Source organism: Pantherophis guttatus, chromosome 2 (genome assembly GCF_059756535.1).
Source record: "Pantherophis guttatus breed Tessera chromosome 2, ASM5975653v1, whole genome shotgun sequence".
NCBI lineage: Eukaryota > Metazoa > Chordata > Lepidosauria > Squamata > Colubridae > Pantherophis > Pantherophis guttatus.
In genome coordinates, this window is record NC_142064.1 from 169439499 (window position 1) to 169455486 (window position 15988).

Consider the following 15988-nt stretch of genomic DNA (forward strand, 5'->3'; position numbering starts at 1 on the left):
TGGAGAATTCTGGGAGTTGAAGTCCACACGTCTTAAAGCCGCCAAGTTTGAAGACCTCCGCTCTAGAGAAGTCAGGGTTTTAACAGGGATAAGATGGGGAAATGTAACGTGGCCCTCAAAATGAAACATGTTGCAATTAATTATTATATTCTTTAAGCTCTTAAGCTTTAAAAATGGGGCTGTCGGCGCAGTGATTAGCTTTAATGTAGATTATGTTAGTTCAGCGCTATGCAGCTTTACCCACCTCAGGAGGATGGAAAGCTGAGTCAACCTTCAGCCTGGTGAGATTTGAACTGCCAAATTGCAGGCAGCCAGCAGAAATAGCCAGTACTGCACTCTAACCACTGCACTACCACGGCTCCTAATATCTCCTGAACAATCAGTTAATGGAGATGAATAATCTGTAAAGCAAAGGGATAGAGGTCTACGGAGATTCTCAGTCATCCAGGTCATGATTGTCTCAAAGGTGCTTTTTCAAGTTTCTTGTAACTACTGGTGGGGTCTCTTTAGAGTTTCATATATAGCATTGATCTTCAGAAGATTGTTCACCTTGGCCTTTTACTAATCTGTGTTCAGGATGAGTGTGCATCTTCCTTTATCAGCTGGCAGGATGGTGATGATTGGGTGTCTTCCTAGAGATGTCACTGCTCTCCTTTCTTGAATTGTGAGGTTGGAAGGGGGTGTTTTTGTCTTGACAAAGGGACAGATGTTCTCAAAAACAGTTTTTCTTTAAGATTTTCCAGGGGTGAATGTCTGTCTGTCTATCTCCCACCCACCCCACCACCCCATTAAGGCTAGGCCAGGAGTTTGGCTTCTATGTATCCGAAGGAACCAGCGATTGTGCAGATGGAAGAGCAGCATGAAATTTTACTTACTTATCAAGGCTTTGCATCATTCCATAATTAGGCCTGTAGCTGTATCAGTCTGGCAGCTGAGCCCATTTATTTCTGGATTCATCCTAACACTGCACTTTTTTGAGGAATGTGTGCCTTTGAGTCAGTCTTCACTCCTGACAACTGCCTGGATAAGTCCCTGCAATTTTCCTGGAAACGGGTTGCTCCTTAAATATTGCAATAAAGGTTGTTTCCATTACACTCTGAAGCTCTGTACAATCTCCGGGCTGGTCATTTCCTGATTGGCAGCAACTTTTTCTTCTTAAACTAACCTCCCTCCCTTCCCTGCGGATGCATAGGATTTGTAGTAGCATGCCAAGACTCGATTTCATCAGTATTTTAAATACAACCAAATATACAGATTTAGGAACTTTGCAGTTCTCCTCTTTTTTTTTCTTTTCTTTCTTTTTTTTTTTTGCTGCAAAGCACCAATGAAAGCACTGAACATGATTTAACAATATGGGAGGAGGGCTCTGCTGAAATCAACTTGGCTATATTTAGAGTGCTAGATGGCCCCTATAATCTTCAAGGACATTGGCAGATATAACAACCTATTTTTGTCTTTTTCTGTAATAATCTTATTCCATATTTTAGCGCCTAACCATTTATCTTCTGTGTAAAAAAGCTGAGAAATGGATGACTCTTTCTGTGAAAGATCTGAGTTATGATGCAAAATAAAAACCATTGTTTTGTCATAACAATACAATAGTGAATGCTAAGTATTTGAACTTATTTTTTTCTAACAATCTGTGTTCTAAGGAAGTATGTAGAAGAGTAGAAGACCTATCAGCTACAGCCTATTGGCAAAATAAAAGTTGTTTTTTTACAGGACATCCCACTATGATGCCTATGAATGATACTTTTGTGCATACTATCTACCGCAGGGATGTCAAACTCACATTGTCATGGCGGTGTCACATGATGTAGCGGGACTTTTTCCCCCTTCGTTAAAGCAGGCGTGGATGTGGCATGACGCACCTGGCCCATAGGCCGGGAGTTTGACAGCCCTGATCTACTGCATACACATGAAACATGAGAAAATAAATTTGCCTTTAAATATTTACTATTAATAATTATATGGTTCAAAAAATAATGTAACTCTTCCCTGCTATATATTTTTTTGTCCATGGCTGCTCTTAAATAGTTCGCTTCATTCTTCCAAAACATGATCTTAACACTCTTAAGCAAAAGGGATAAATATTGGAAAAAACAGGAAGATTAAAATATATTATGATGATTTTGATTATGTATAAGATGCATAAGATGTGACCTGGTCAACATTCTGTTCATAAAATATGTACGATGAAAAGAATTTTTTTTTAATAAAACTTGTCTTTAAAAAAAGCATTCTTAAGCATAATTTGCAAGCAAAATCCCTGAATTTGAATTGTTATTTGAAGTTTTGAGGAATGTAGCCAAATTAAACTACATGCGAGGAACAGAACCATAGGCTATAGAGATAGCTGATCTGATGCAGTTAAGATGGGATTCAATCTTTCCTGCCAAGAGCCCCACCCAATTTTTGAATGTGTACCTAATTTTTGATTGCATGCATGCCTCAAAGGGGCAAAGTTTTGACAAATGCAGCAAGAGCCTGCAGATGCTCCCGTTTTTTTCATAATAACTTCCCCCTCCCCTCAGGTATCAGGCTAACAAAAAGGTATTGCTGATTTTGTTGCTCCCACGGAACTTTTTATGTGAAGAGAAGGGTCACTTGCTGCAATTTTCTGTCTAGGAGCATGTATAATACTTCTACCCACCTGTGTCATTTGTGCAAATTATAAATAAAAGCATTTGATTTCATCTCTGTTCTATTTTGCAGCTAAGAACAAAGTCTGTAAAACAATGACTTACTCTATAAGAAAGTATGGTACAAAACAAACACTAATTTCAAATTTTGAAAAATATGTTCTAAACATAATTTTGATAACTTTTATAACTACACAGTGAAACAGTTACACTAAGATATCGGCTAAGTAAGACACCTCAGGATTGCACACATAATTTATGAAGCAAAATTTATAAAAGGTATTATTATCTTGTTAATAAACATTCATGAACAGAACAGGAACTTTAATAAAATACAAATGTTGCAAACTGGAATTATTTTAGGAAAGGGAGGAAAACTTTTCATTTTTGAAAACAAAGGTCGTCTAATTTTTTGATATGGTACAGTTTGTCACAGTCTCCCAAAAGAGGGAAATAGGACAAAGTTTCAGATCAGAGGAAATCAACAGTACCTGGGCTGGAATTTTGCATTTGTTTTCCAGGGTTTGTCAGCTGTATTCAAGAAGCTAGCCTCAAATGAAAACATTATCTCCAAGTTCAGGAGCAGCAGCTCTGCCCTCCTTAGTGAAGTCATCTATGGGAAGACCTTTAATTTTCCTCACCCAAGCATTTTTACACACCTTTTCTCTATTTGCAATAACTTTTGTTTTGCTTGCCTGATACTCTGCAATCTTAGCTTCTTCATATTCTTTCATTTGTTGTGTAGTAAGAAGTTGGAACCCAGTATTATAACGATAAGGATTTGCATTAAGGGCATAAAAATATTTTCTGCGCCGTGAAGTTACATTGGTATCAGGTTGGGCAATCTTCATTCGTGGTATTTTGATGGATTCAGCTGAAGTTGTAATGCCACCAATGATATTACTCTTAGCAACAGCTGGAGATGAGATGTTAAAATAAGCTTTTCTTCTTGACAAGCTGCTGCAAGACTTGGAACGTGTGATAGAGGGGGGAGGAATGAAGGATTTCACAGCACTCCCAAGCAAAGAATTCTTTGTGTTGAGCTGTAGCATTTTGGTTTCATAAGGTGAGGAAATCTTTTCCATACCTAAAGTGACACCAACAGCCTTTAGTTGTTTCACTTGGGCTGCTAGATCTATTGCCTTGTACTTTGAACTTTGAGAAGTTAGAGTTGATTTAGACAGTGATTTCTTGGGCTGAACAGGTTCCCAAGCATCTTTAATGTTCACGTTGTATGCCATATTGGCACTGACATCATCCTGTTGATAGGCATGGTGTACTGTACTGACAGTGAGGAGTATCTGATCATTAGATATGGGACCAATAGGATGCCTCTTCTTTAGGTGATTTAACAAAGCCTTGGTATTCTGGCCAAATAAAGAAGTGGGTGGAGCTTCTGGTACTAATTCCTCACCTGTTTTAAAAAAGAAAAAAGAGAAAGGAGTTTAAAGCCTAAAATATTACCTACTGACATCAGAACAGAAGAGGACAGAACTTGAAGACAGAAAGCAGGGGCAACTCAGTAGAAGGCGCTCAACCTGGTCTTCAAAAACTGACATTAAAAAATACGTATAGAATTAGAAAAACCAGAAGCTTTATTGAAAAACCGAGGAAACTGTTTGATTTATTAATTTAATGAACTTATGGATCATCTTAATCACAAAGGATTATAAGATTTAAAAGCATCTGATAATGATAATAAAAAAGTAAACACCGAAACCATCAACAGTAATAACCAATGGCAGGAAGAACAAAAATAAAACCCAATTACAATTATAAGACAGGGATTCAACATCAGGGAACAAGTCATAACTCACCCTGTCCCAGGCTCTATTGAGTGGCTGTATTTGGGCTGATATTTGCCAAAGCAATGCACGGCTACAGAATTATATACAGTAAGCAAAAAATTCTGATATTTAAAAAACAGGAAATGCAAGGAATATGTTGCACTGAATTCATCCAATCCAATGTTCCAATACTTCTCTAACTCTTAACAGTTTCCCCAAATATCTATTTTTTTTGGGATGGTGGTGGTGGTAATGCTTTGCAAATCATAATTGTAATCAATGACCACTTACCTACAGTAAGCTTATTGAATATGGTGAAGCTTATTTCTAACTGAGCATACATTAGATCAGTGATGGCAAACCTTTTGGGCTTGGCCTGACAAAAATCTGGAAAATGCCTGACTTGATTCTGCTGATACGTCATATCCCATACCCAAACAAAAGAGAAACAATTCTCTATCTCCCCTCCATCTAGGCTTACCTTGAACAATGACACTTGACGCAGCACAAAGACTGGGTCTGAAGTCAAGGCCTGGGCTTTGACTTCAACCCTAGCATCACCACTGCTATTGAAAAAGAAAACCTTGCCCCATGTCCCAAGCCTGTGAGTCATGGGCCAGCACTCCCACAGAGCTACCATGAGCTTCTTACCTTCAGTATTTTCTTTCTGTTGACAGCCTACTTGAGGCTGCTCTGAGTTGCCAAGGGCCTTCATTCTTGAAGTGGCTTCAGAGAAAGCTCTTCCGCATCCTCTGCAGCCATTCTTGCATGACCTCTGCAGCCTCAAAAATCGCACAAGTATGGGGCAATGCTTTCAAGAATAGTTGTTGAATAATGGTGAATACTGGCATGTCACCCAAAATATGATGTGTCATCTCTGACATGTATGTCCTAGGTTCTCCCTCACTGCATTAGATCATGGTGAAAGTCCACCATTTCATTTGTAAAGTATGAACTTGCCAATGCCTTCTTTTTTTCTAAGATTCTTCTACCTCCCTATCTGCTCAATTTAGATTAGTTGTTCATCAAATTCCCAAGGCTATCAGTAAAAGCAGTACTAATTGATATTAACATCATACTGCACTGATGCTAAGATAAACTGCCGTGCAACAAGCATTTTAAACTAATTTGGTTTGGTCTTTTATGCAGTGGTCAATAATAGTACCTAGGTGGCAGTTGATGGTTTGTCTGAAGCCTGAATTCTATTTTATGTATGACATAACATAATAATACATAATAGATTACTCTAAACGCCAGTCAGATTTTTGTCTTTGGTAATGGTAGAAAGCTTTAAGCTTTGTGGAAACCAGGCAGACATTTAACGGGGCTCTTGATTTCTTTTGTGGTTTTTTTAAAAGTGTATTTATATTCACTTTTAAATACAATACGTACTTCTTGTGCCAAATTCTGTCTTTAGCATTGTAAATAAGAATATTAGATAGAATAGAATAACAGAGTTGGAAGGCACCTTGCAGGTCTTTTAGTCCAACTTCCTGCTTAGGCAGGAAACCCTATATCATTTCAGACAAAGGGTTATCCAACCTCTTCTTAAAAACTTCCAGTGTTGGAGCATTTGCAACTTCTGGAGGCAAGTTGTTCCACTGATTAATTGTTCTAACTGTCAGGAAATTTCTCCTTAGTTCTAGGTTGCTTCTCTCTATGATTAGTTTCTACCCATTGCTTCTTGTCCTGCCCTCAGGTGCTTTGGAGAATAGCTTGACTCCCTCTTCTTTGTGGCAGCCCCTGAGATATTGGAACACTGCTATCATGTCACCCTTAGTCCTTCTTTTCATCAAACATATTGAATTTCTTATATTCACAGTTGCTACAAAGGCAATAAAAAGATCTGTTTGGTACATAGCTCAAACCCATATCATTTTATTTATAATTCTAAAAGTTTTCTTTTCATTCCTATTATGAGATCCTGGGTGCAGGGAAGGCTTGAATATCCATTTGGACTGAATGGTTTGTTTGGCATTGAATGGGGACAGCGCACATCTACATGGAGGGGAATGGAGAGAAAGCATAGGCACAGAGATAGACGAAGGTAAGGCTACAGCAGAAGGGCCTAATGAATGGAATGAAGGCAGGGCCGGATTTTCCTATAGGCTAACTAGGCTTCAGCCTAGGGCCTCAAGATCAAGAGGGGCCTACACAGTGGTGGGATTCTGGGGGTTCTAGAGGGTTCGGGCGAACCCTTTGTTAAATTGCTGGCTCGCCCACCCCTAGCCTCCCACCCGCGCGGCACCAGCCTACCGTAGCCAGGGGTAGCAATTGTGACTCTTTTACAACCTGTGGACTTCAACTTCCAGAATTCCTGAGACAGCTTGGCTGTCTCAGGAATTCTGGGAGTTGAAGGCCACAGGTTGTAAAAGAGCCACAATTGCCCACCCCTTCCCTAGCCTGAGTTCCGCTGCCTGGGATCCACGTGGGCTGCCACGTGGTTCCCCACCGGCTCTGGACGCAAAAGAGCAGGATGGAGAAAGCAGCTTCCACGCCTTCACTCACCCTCACTCTCTGCTCTGTTGGATCGCCGGCCGTTCGCTTACCCCGCCCACTCCCCATCTATTGCTGCCTCCGATGGCTAGAGGAAAAAAAACCTTCAAATTCTTGCCGCGGGGCTTCAAAGGGCCGCCCTAGAGCCAATGGTGCAGCCGAACCCTTTGTTAAATTGCTGGCTTGCCCCGCCCCTCCGCACCACTATTTATTGCCAATAAATAGTGGTGGGCGAGGGGCAGGGGAGCCAGCAATTTAACAAAGGGTTCGGTGCTTTTTTTTGTAATTTTATTGGCCCACGGAGCTTCAGCATAGGCTAATTGGCCTCCCGGCTCTCAGCTGATTTGTCTCAGCTGTTTTGCTCAGGGCTCTACTGCTTTCTTGCAAAGAGTGCTGATTTTTTTTCCCCTAGCTTTGCTGAGAAACGAAACTGAAACTGCTTTGCTGTTGCTGCAAGGTTGGAAAATTAGGCAGGCAGAATTCTTTTCTTTTTCCTCACCAAAAAAGGTAGGTGAAAACGATGGGAAATTTAGGGAAAAAGAGGAGAGTTCAGGATTTTAAAACACAAAAGAAAAAAAGCTCTATTTAACTAGGGAATTGTAATAATTGAGATACTATTAATTGTATATTTCTGAAAGCAGAAATGGTTAAGTTGTGGTTTGGAAGAATATATGGGGGATATTATTTGGTTTATTATTATTGGTAAATATAATTAATTGATTTGTAAGAAATTGGATTGCATGGAAATAATTGGAATATTCATGTTCATATTGATTAATATACAAAAAAGGTAGTTATATAACTAATTGATTTATATTAAAATGTTGAATTTATATTAAACAACTAATATTACATAATTAACCAATGTGAGGATGGATATAAAAATAGATGACAATGGGAAGGGGTATAATATAGAATAGAAGGGAAAAATTGAATTTGATTAAGATTAGAGATGAGGATGAAGGGTAATATTGGTTTTTTACAAAAATAGATGAGGAATAAATATGGCAAAAAGGAAATATAGAAATTGTAAATTTAATTGAAATGACTAAACACTGTTTAAATTTGTGAACCGGCCAAATACTCTGTTCAAAGAAAATACATTGTATGTTTGTATGTGTCTTTCTAATTATTGTTATTTATTCATATTTGTTCCCTTTTATTCTTTAAAGTTTAACAATTCATTCTTTATCTTAATATCTTTATATTTGTTTGGGGTTGGCTTTCTTCCCTTTCATCTTTTTTATTGTACAGCAATCTTTCTCCTCAAACCTACCACCTCTCTCTTTTCTTTCCTTCTTACTTTCTCTTCCTCCCCCTCTTCTTCTCCTCCCTACTTCCTCTTCCTTTCTCCTTCTCCTCCTCTCTTCCTCCCTCTCTTACCCTCACTCCTACTCTAATTTCCCTTCCCTTCCTTCATCCCTCTCTATTGCTGTATCCTTTTATGCATATGGACTACTCAGAGGGCTGAAAAAGCTATTTCTGACTGGTCCTCGCACTTTTGACCAGTCCTCGAACTTACGACTGTCCTCACATTTTACGTTTTTGCCCTATCTTGTCACCATGGTGAAGAGAAGTAGTTGTGAAATGAGTGACATGGTTGTTAAGAAAGCTGCACGGGCATAAATGTGAGGATGGTCATAAGTGTGAGGACCGGTCAAAAGTGCGAGGCCCAGTCAGAAATGACTTTTTTCAGCCCTCTGAGTAGTCCCTATGCACATAGCCACGCCCACCCAGTCACATGATTGCCAAGCCACACCCCCAACTAAGCCATGCCCACAGAACCTGTTGTTAAAAAAATTGAATCCCACCACTGGTGAAAGGGCCTCATAAGTGGAATAGCCTAGGGCCTCTTTTCATCTAAATCCGGCCCTGAATGAAGGGAGGAATAAAATTACCTTCCACATCTTTTAGCCATCATTTGCTTTCTATTTTAAGGGAGAGAATTCAAAAAGGAAACAATCTGGTTATAGGAAGATGTGGGGTGAAAAGAGTTATCCTAAAAGGTTTTGATGAATGCCTCCAATTTCCACCTGCAAGACCAAAGACGATGCTTAATACCCCCTGCTTCTTTAAGAGTATTTTCTATCATTAGCTGAATAATTAATAACTTTGGCTTTGTATACTCAGGAATCCTAGCTTATAGCAGTGTTGGCGAACCTTTTCGGCACCGAGTGCCGAAACGGGAGCACGTGCACACAGGGGAGCACTGGAAACTGGAAGAGCAGTTCCCCAGCACGCATGCATGTGCTGGGAAGCTAAGCTTCTGGTTTCTGATGCGCATGCGCATGCAAAGATTGGCTGGCCAGCAAGCATGCACGTGCCGGAAACCAGAAGCTCAGCTTCCCAGCGTACACATGTGCACTAGGGAGCTGCTCTCCTGGTTTCTGGCACTCCCGCGTATGCAAAGACCAGCTGGCCAGCGCGCATGTGTGCGCTGGAACCCAGAAGAGCAACGGGTGATGGCTGGCGTGCCAGGAGAGATGGCTCTGCGTGCCCCTTCTGGCATGCATGCCGTAGGTTCGTCATCACGGTTCTGGCATAAAAATATACGGAGCAGAACAGTCATTTTTTCTAGTTGCCTTTGATTTGAGGAAATCAGATAAGTCTCGCAGACTTCAAGCCAATTTTCCATTTTTATTTCCTCCCAATTCTTTCTTTCTTTTTTTTTAAAAATAGAATACCCTACTTTGGTAAGAAATTGGGAGATCATGATAGTTTACCTATTTTTTTGTAATTTTCTTTAGTTTTGCCTATAAATTAAAAATGCAATTTATTCTGTTAAGGTATTAATCAGTAGCCTAAAGGTGGATATCAGTAACCGTTATAACTTTTAAAAATAATACCCAAAAATTCTTTACCAGAAGTAATTTTCATTATTGTTGAAGACTGATGTCCCTCTAAGGTTTGATGGGCAAGTTCAGAGAGTCTTTGCTGTTGGTATGGATCCAGGACCGTGGCTCTCTTACCCTCCCTCTTTCGGGGTAAAGGAGTCTTCACAATTTCATAAACGAGGGCTAGAAGAGAATGGCATGGTTAGCAGTCCAAAATGTGATGCAACAGAATGCCGTGGAATGATTCTAATTAAATATGGCCTCATAAAGTTAGAGGGTTAATTCCACAATGGGATTTTGTAGAGCAATGAGACTACACTCAATGCATATTTGTGTGCATAAAGATCCTCAATATGGCAAGTTTTGAAAAAAATATCAAATACCTTGGGAGAAAAGCTTACCAGACCTTTTCAGTCTTGAAAGAAATGTGAAAAGATAATTCATGGTGTTTGCAGATGAAACTTTTATCTTACAATTATTATTTTCTATTATTCTATCTTATTGATCTGAAGAAAAGACTTCCTGTTGACCAAGCCATCCATCACCATCTGTTCACTCTGACAAAATTGTTGGCAGAAGGGATTCTTCTTGCCAATTTGATATACAGTAGATACATAGATACAGTATACAATTATACCTGCACAAATGTATATACCTGGGACACCTTTGGATAATCTTGTGGCATGCTGGGAAATATAATAGGAAAGTACTGTGTCATCAGCTTCTCTGTATAGCTTCCAATTTTTCTTTCTGGCTCTTTTCTCCCGCACCGATTTTGTATATGGAGGCAGCTTTATTTGGGCTGGTACGTCATGAAATTTGCTTATGACTGCTTGGTTAGGTATTTTATCAGAAAGCTGATTATGATCCCATTCTACGTCTTCGAACTGGAACAAGACCACACTTCCTTCTGCGTTGATCAACAATCTAGAGAAGAAATTGGATGAGTGGGAAAATATTATGAAATCTGTCCACTGATTTAAGAAAATGATTTGTAATGATGTGGTTTCAGGTTGCTGACACAACTGTTCTTCCTTGCAATTAGGGCCCCCAAATTCTATTATTTAAAATCAGAAGATCAACAATAATAACAATCATTGGAAGGGGAGGTTAGTCACTGCAAAATGAAAGGAAGGTCTTTTTTTCCTCCCCTTTTCTTCCCTGTCACAATCTGAATGAAAAATATTCCTCAAAAACTGTTTTTGCATGGTCAAGGACATTTCCAGTACTTTCTTTCCAGTACTAATAGCTTTGGATGATTTTTCAAGGAATTAAATAGGAATTAATTTATAGCTTACCTTTTCATAAATTGTCTTCTAAGGCAGCTATAAAAATGAGTATATAATACCAGATTGCTATGTGAGTCACTGCTAACACAATAACAGTAACAGAAAACATATCACCTTGGTAGACTCAGGCTTGTCTAAGTAAAAAGACTTTGATATCAAAGGCTATCAAGTAATCAGTTAATTCTCTAATCAGGGAAATCTTTTTTTTTAATTAAAATTGTTAATGAGGACATTATTACAGATTAAAAACAATACAAATTTAAAGAAAAGAATAGGAAATAAAAGAGGAAATAACAAAAAAGAAAAAAAGATATAAAGAAACAGCTTCTAATTTTCTTTATAGCTATCGTAAATATATTGATATTTACATTTCAGTTCAGCATTAATATTTAAATTCCTTGTATCATTGTGTATATTTTAATCCTATTTTTCCAACATTTTTACAAGTCCATCAGGCATAATAAAATGACAATTCACATTTACCATATTTCCAATATAAGTTTAGCACCTTTATACATTCCAGAAAGCTTTCCTGATGTATCAACACAGCATTTTACAAACATTCTTTTTTAAATTGTAACATAATGTGAAGTTCAGTCCTTTCAACCACATATTTTCCCACTGATCCATCTGTATATTATAATTGAAGTACTTAGCCTATTTTATCATACACTTGTTCTCCTCCTGTTTCAAATTTTAGTAAAACACATATATTTTAGCAACTAGCTGGATACCCGTGCTTTGCTACGAAACTATGTGATGGGGCTTGATAAATTGACACTTACAGCTTGACAATTGAGTAGTTACAATCAGCCTCTCCTCTCCCCTTCTCTCCCTCAGCCTTGCCCACAGAACCCTCCCCTATCCTATCCCCTTCCCTCCCTCAGCCTTGCCCCACAGAACCCTCCCCTATCCTATCCCCTGGTTGCTGCTGTGAAAGTAAAATTTTGTATTTGGAACAGATTTCTTTTCAGGTGGGGAGGGGGAGTAGAACTCCTTAGCATCAGAGCATGGAACAGATTTCTTTTCAGGTGGTGAGTAGAACTCCTTAGGATCAGAGGGCTGTTTGGAAAGTGAAACAGTATTTGCTTTGTGAGCAAGAAGGAGACACAAAGGAGCCTGGCTGTGGCTTAGCTTAAGTGTTCTGTATTAAAGCTGCTTCCTGCTGTGAAAGTAAAACTGAAACTCCTCTCCTCTGCTTGTGTTTTGCATTTGGAACAGATTTCTTTTCAGGTAGGGAGGGGGAGTAGAACTCCTCAGCAGCAGAGCATGTTAATAATAATATAGGAAATACAAATGCTCTGATGGTCATTTCGAAAAATCCTTTCTTAGTGAGCACCTAGAAGCCAAGAGGAACATACATGACAAATTTCAAGTATGTAGGCTTTACGGTTCTGGAGATTTTGTGATTATGGCATGAGTGGTTTTTGCGTATGTATGTATGTATGTATGTATGTATGTATGTATGTATGTATGTATGTATGTATGTATCTTGTTTTAATAACTCTCAATAGGTTAACCATTTCTGTCTGCTATTTCACAAAATGAATTTTCAGGCACAGCCTGAATTGTATCTATCCCATTTGTATGTATTCCATATCCGCAATAAGCACTTCTAATGTAATGATTTTTAAAATATACATTAACCTTAAATTTATCAGATTATCAAAAATCATGCTATCCGTATCTCAGGTTGTGCTCTTTCAGTTCTAACATTCTCTTATTTTTCAGGAACATCCATTCTTTCATTCAAACCAAACAGTAGGCTGCAAAGTGCAATTTCAGATCAGGCCATCCCAGTTCTCCTCGCTCTTTTGCATCCTGAGTAAGTCTTTGTTTATTTCTTCCCATATAAACCTAACTATATCATTTTGTCATTGCTTAAATGGAACATCAGTTGTCAAAATTGGTATTGTTTGATACAAAAAAACATCACTCTAGGCAATACATTCATTTTTATCCCAATGACAATTTTCCCCATGTTAACATATCCTTCTTGAATTCTTTCTTGAAATCTTAGTATAATTAGTTTGAAATAACATATACTGGTAATTCATTTTATTTTTTTCTCAATCTGAAAATCTCAATCTCGGTTTTTATCATTCTTTTTGCTCTCCTTTTTGTTAGCATCTTCATTTTATCATTATTAACTTTAAAATCCTGTTATCACAACAAAATAGTTTAATTTTTCATTAATAATTAAACTAGCCTATTCATAGCAAAGCAATAGCACTTAGACTTATATACCACTTCATAGTGCTTTTACAGCCCTCTCTAAGCGGTTTACATATTGCCGCCAACAATCTGGGCCCTCATTTTACCTACCTCGGAAGGATGGAAGGTTGAGTTAACCTTGAGCCTGGTGAGATTTGATCTGCCAAACTGCTGGCAGACAGTGATCATCAGAAGTAGCCTGAAGTAATGTACTCTAACCACTGCATCACCACTGCTCATATTAATAATTAGTGTAATACTGCTACACTATCATGGCAGCTGTCTAAGGAATGTACATTGTCAATTCTGTTAGAGGAAGCGTTATATTTTTAATTTATTTTGGAATACATTATGATTTTCTTCCTCTTTATCTCAAAAAAAAAAAACAGTCAAGAGAAAACAATTGAGAAAACAATACAATGAAGGCAGGATTCAAGAATTTAGAAATCTACCACTTTTTCTTTGAAAATAATAGCTATTGAAGGGAACAATGTTTAGCTATATTTGAAATTCCGTAAAAAGTATTGTGGAAGCAGAAAAACCCAAATTGTCCTTCAATTTTACATGAGAAGACTGAACTCTGGAACTTTTTATAGAAGGAAACAATAAATAAAAGATTCCTCAAAGGCCTCAGTTTAAGTTACATTGATTTGTTTTCTTTAGTTATTTTGTTTGAAAGTGTACATGGAAGGTCAATGCATCATTAATAGCCAGACTTTAAAAATATGTACCTCAGAAGTAACACTCGTCAATTTTAACTAAACTTACTTTTAAGTATCAATAATTCAAGACTATGTTGTTCGGGGCAGGTTGGATTCATAGCATTTCCATATATCTTTTCTTTCATTGCCATTATTATTATTGAATTAGGAAATAAGAACTTTTAACATACCTGTTTTCTAAAATACAGAAGGACACCACTGGGTCACCTCTGCTGTTTCCTCTCATAACCCTCAGACATATTCCAGAGAAGAAGTTAAATATACGTATCTTCCCATCAGCACAGCCACTGATGACTCTGAGATAAACAAAGGCCAGCGACAGAACCTCCCTGTAAACAAGATCAGCATTGAAAAACAAATGGTTGTTTTTTTAATAAAGTTGATACATTATATTATTTTAAAGCAAATTTTAATGCAGTAATGTTTATTTAATATGCTTAAAATTATCAACACTTGTTTAAAAAGCTTATAGTATTGACAGGAAGAAAAAATAAAGCTTCTTTCAGCATCACCATCTATCTATCACCATTTAGAACGTAAGTATTAGGTTAGGATTAATTTTTCATCCAAAGTTGAGTATAATTTTTTTTACTTAGATGTGGTACAGAGACAGAATAAACTCTATGATAAAACAGATGCAAAATTTCAGATTATGTTCTGAAATGGTTCCCTTATTTGATGAAGGAGAAAGCTATACAGCACAGACTTACAAAACTGATGTCAGCCCTATTAGATAGACTAGATCATAAAATTAACTTCACAGAATGGCTAAAGCTACTTTTATTGAGATTGGCCATAATAACAGAATCTTCCAAGTCTGACTGTTCTAATTCCCTAATTCACTGAGATAAGGGTCTATGTGAGCCACTTCCAAATGTTATTGGATGTTCTGGACTTTTAAAAAATGTTTTAATACCTTTTGCCTAGGCAACAAAACACTAATATCTCTGACAGTGTCATCTACCTTATTTTGTACAATGTGAACAGCTAAACATTCATAACCCCTTAGGTGCCATCTATAATTCTGGTCTGCCTAGAGTCTGTCGGGAGTCCAAATCTAATCTTTCAGGTTCATCCTTGTTTTTGTTTCTTCTTTATGAATTAAAAAATATTCAAAATCACCTGTCCTCACAAATCATTCTAAGAAGAAAAACTGATTGTACTACTGCACTAAGAAAGCAATTGCTAGAGAAAAATTTGGAATGTCTAGAGTGAAAAAATAACTACCAAAATAAACTGAATCTCTTAAATGAAAGCATTCGTTGTATATTATATGGGCTAAATAGGGAGCTACCTGAATTAGGAATTTATATTGGTTTCAGTCCTGTGTACCAGTGGCATCTTATTCTAAATGCTAACAACGAAAGAAGCAATAAATCAGAGTAGGGAGGAAATGTGATGCGGAGAAAAGATTATTGCACCATTTTGCTGAAGCAAAGTGATGATAGATTAAAAGAAATATTATCTCCTTCCAATTAGTTATCAATGACCTGTTCCAAGTGCGAAGTGGAAGGCAGGTAGATTCTAGTCAATGGTCTCCCAGCTTGATTGGTAAGCTTTAAAATCCAAAATGTATTTTATATTAAAAAGACTTACTTGGGATGTCTGAAAGCCATTAGGCATCGCTTGTGTTTTCCCACCATGCTCCATGCCAAAATGTATCCATCACTGCTTCCTGTCACAAGATGCCATTCATCAAATGACAAACATTTTATAGCACCTCGGTGACCTTCTAAAACCTGTAAAAGGAGGAGGAGGAAGAGAGGGGGAAGGCTTCTCTTTGTGTACTTTTTATATAGTTTCAGGCAGGGGTGAAATTCAGCAGGTTCTGACAGGTTCTGGAGAAATTTTGAATAGTTCGGAGAACCAGCAAATACCACCTCTGGCTGGCCCCAGAGTGGGGTGGAAATGGGGATTTTGCAGTATCTTTCCTCTGCCATGCCCACCAAGCCACGCTATGTCCACCAAGCCACGCCCACAGAACTGGTAGTAAAAAAAATTGAA

General features: G+C 37.9%; 1 protein-coding gene and 1 long non-coding RNA gene across 2 annotated transcripts in view; one reads left to right on the forward strand and one right to left on the reverse strand.

Annotated features, from left to right (window-relative positions):
* On the forward strand, nt 1-15166 carry LOC132710966 (uncharacterized). The gene is made up of 3 exons (XR_009621707.2): nt 1-466; nt 12780-12873; nt 14173-15166. It is a non-coding gene; the product is annotated as an uncharacterized LOC132710966 (long non-coding RNA).
* Nucleotides 2895-15988, reverse strand: part of FBXW10B (F-box and WD repeat domain containing 10B) — a 25731-nt gene continuing 12637 nt past the window's right edge. The window contains exons 10-14 of the mRNA XM_034408272.3: nt 15581-15723; nt 14155-14313; nt 10415-10686; nt 9787-9942; nt 2895-4056 (exon numbers count right to left, since the gene is read on the reverse strand). Coding sequence (XP_034264163.2) covers nt 3194-4056; nt 9787-9942; nt 10415-10686; nt 14155-14313; nt 15581-15723 — 1593 coding nt within the window. The 3' untranslated portion in view covers nt 2895-3193. The remainder of the gene's footprint in view (nt 4057-9786; nt 9943-10414; nt 10687-14154; nt 14314-15580; nt 15724-15988) is intronic.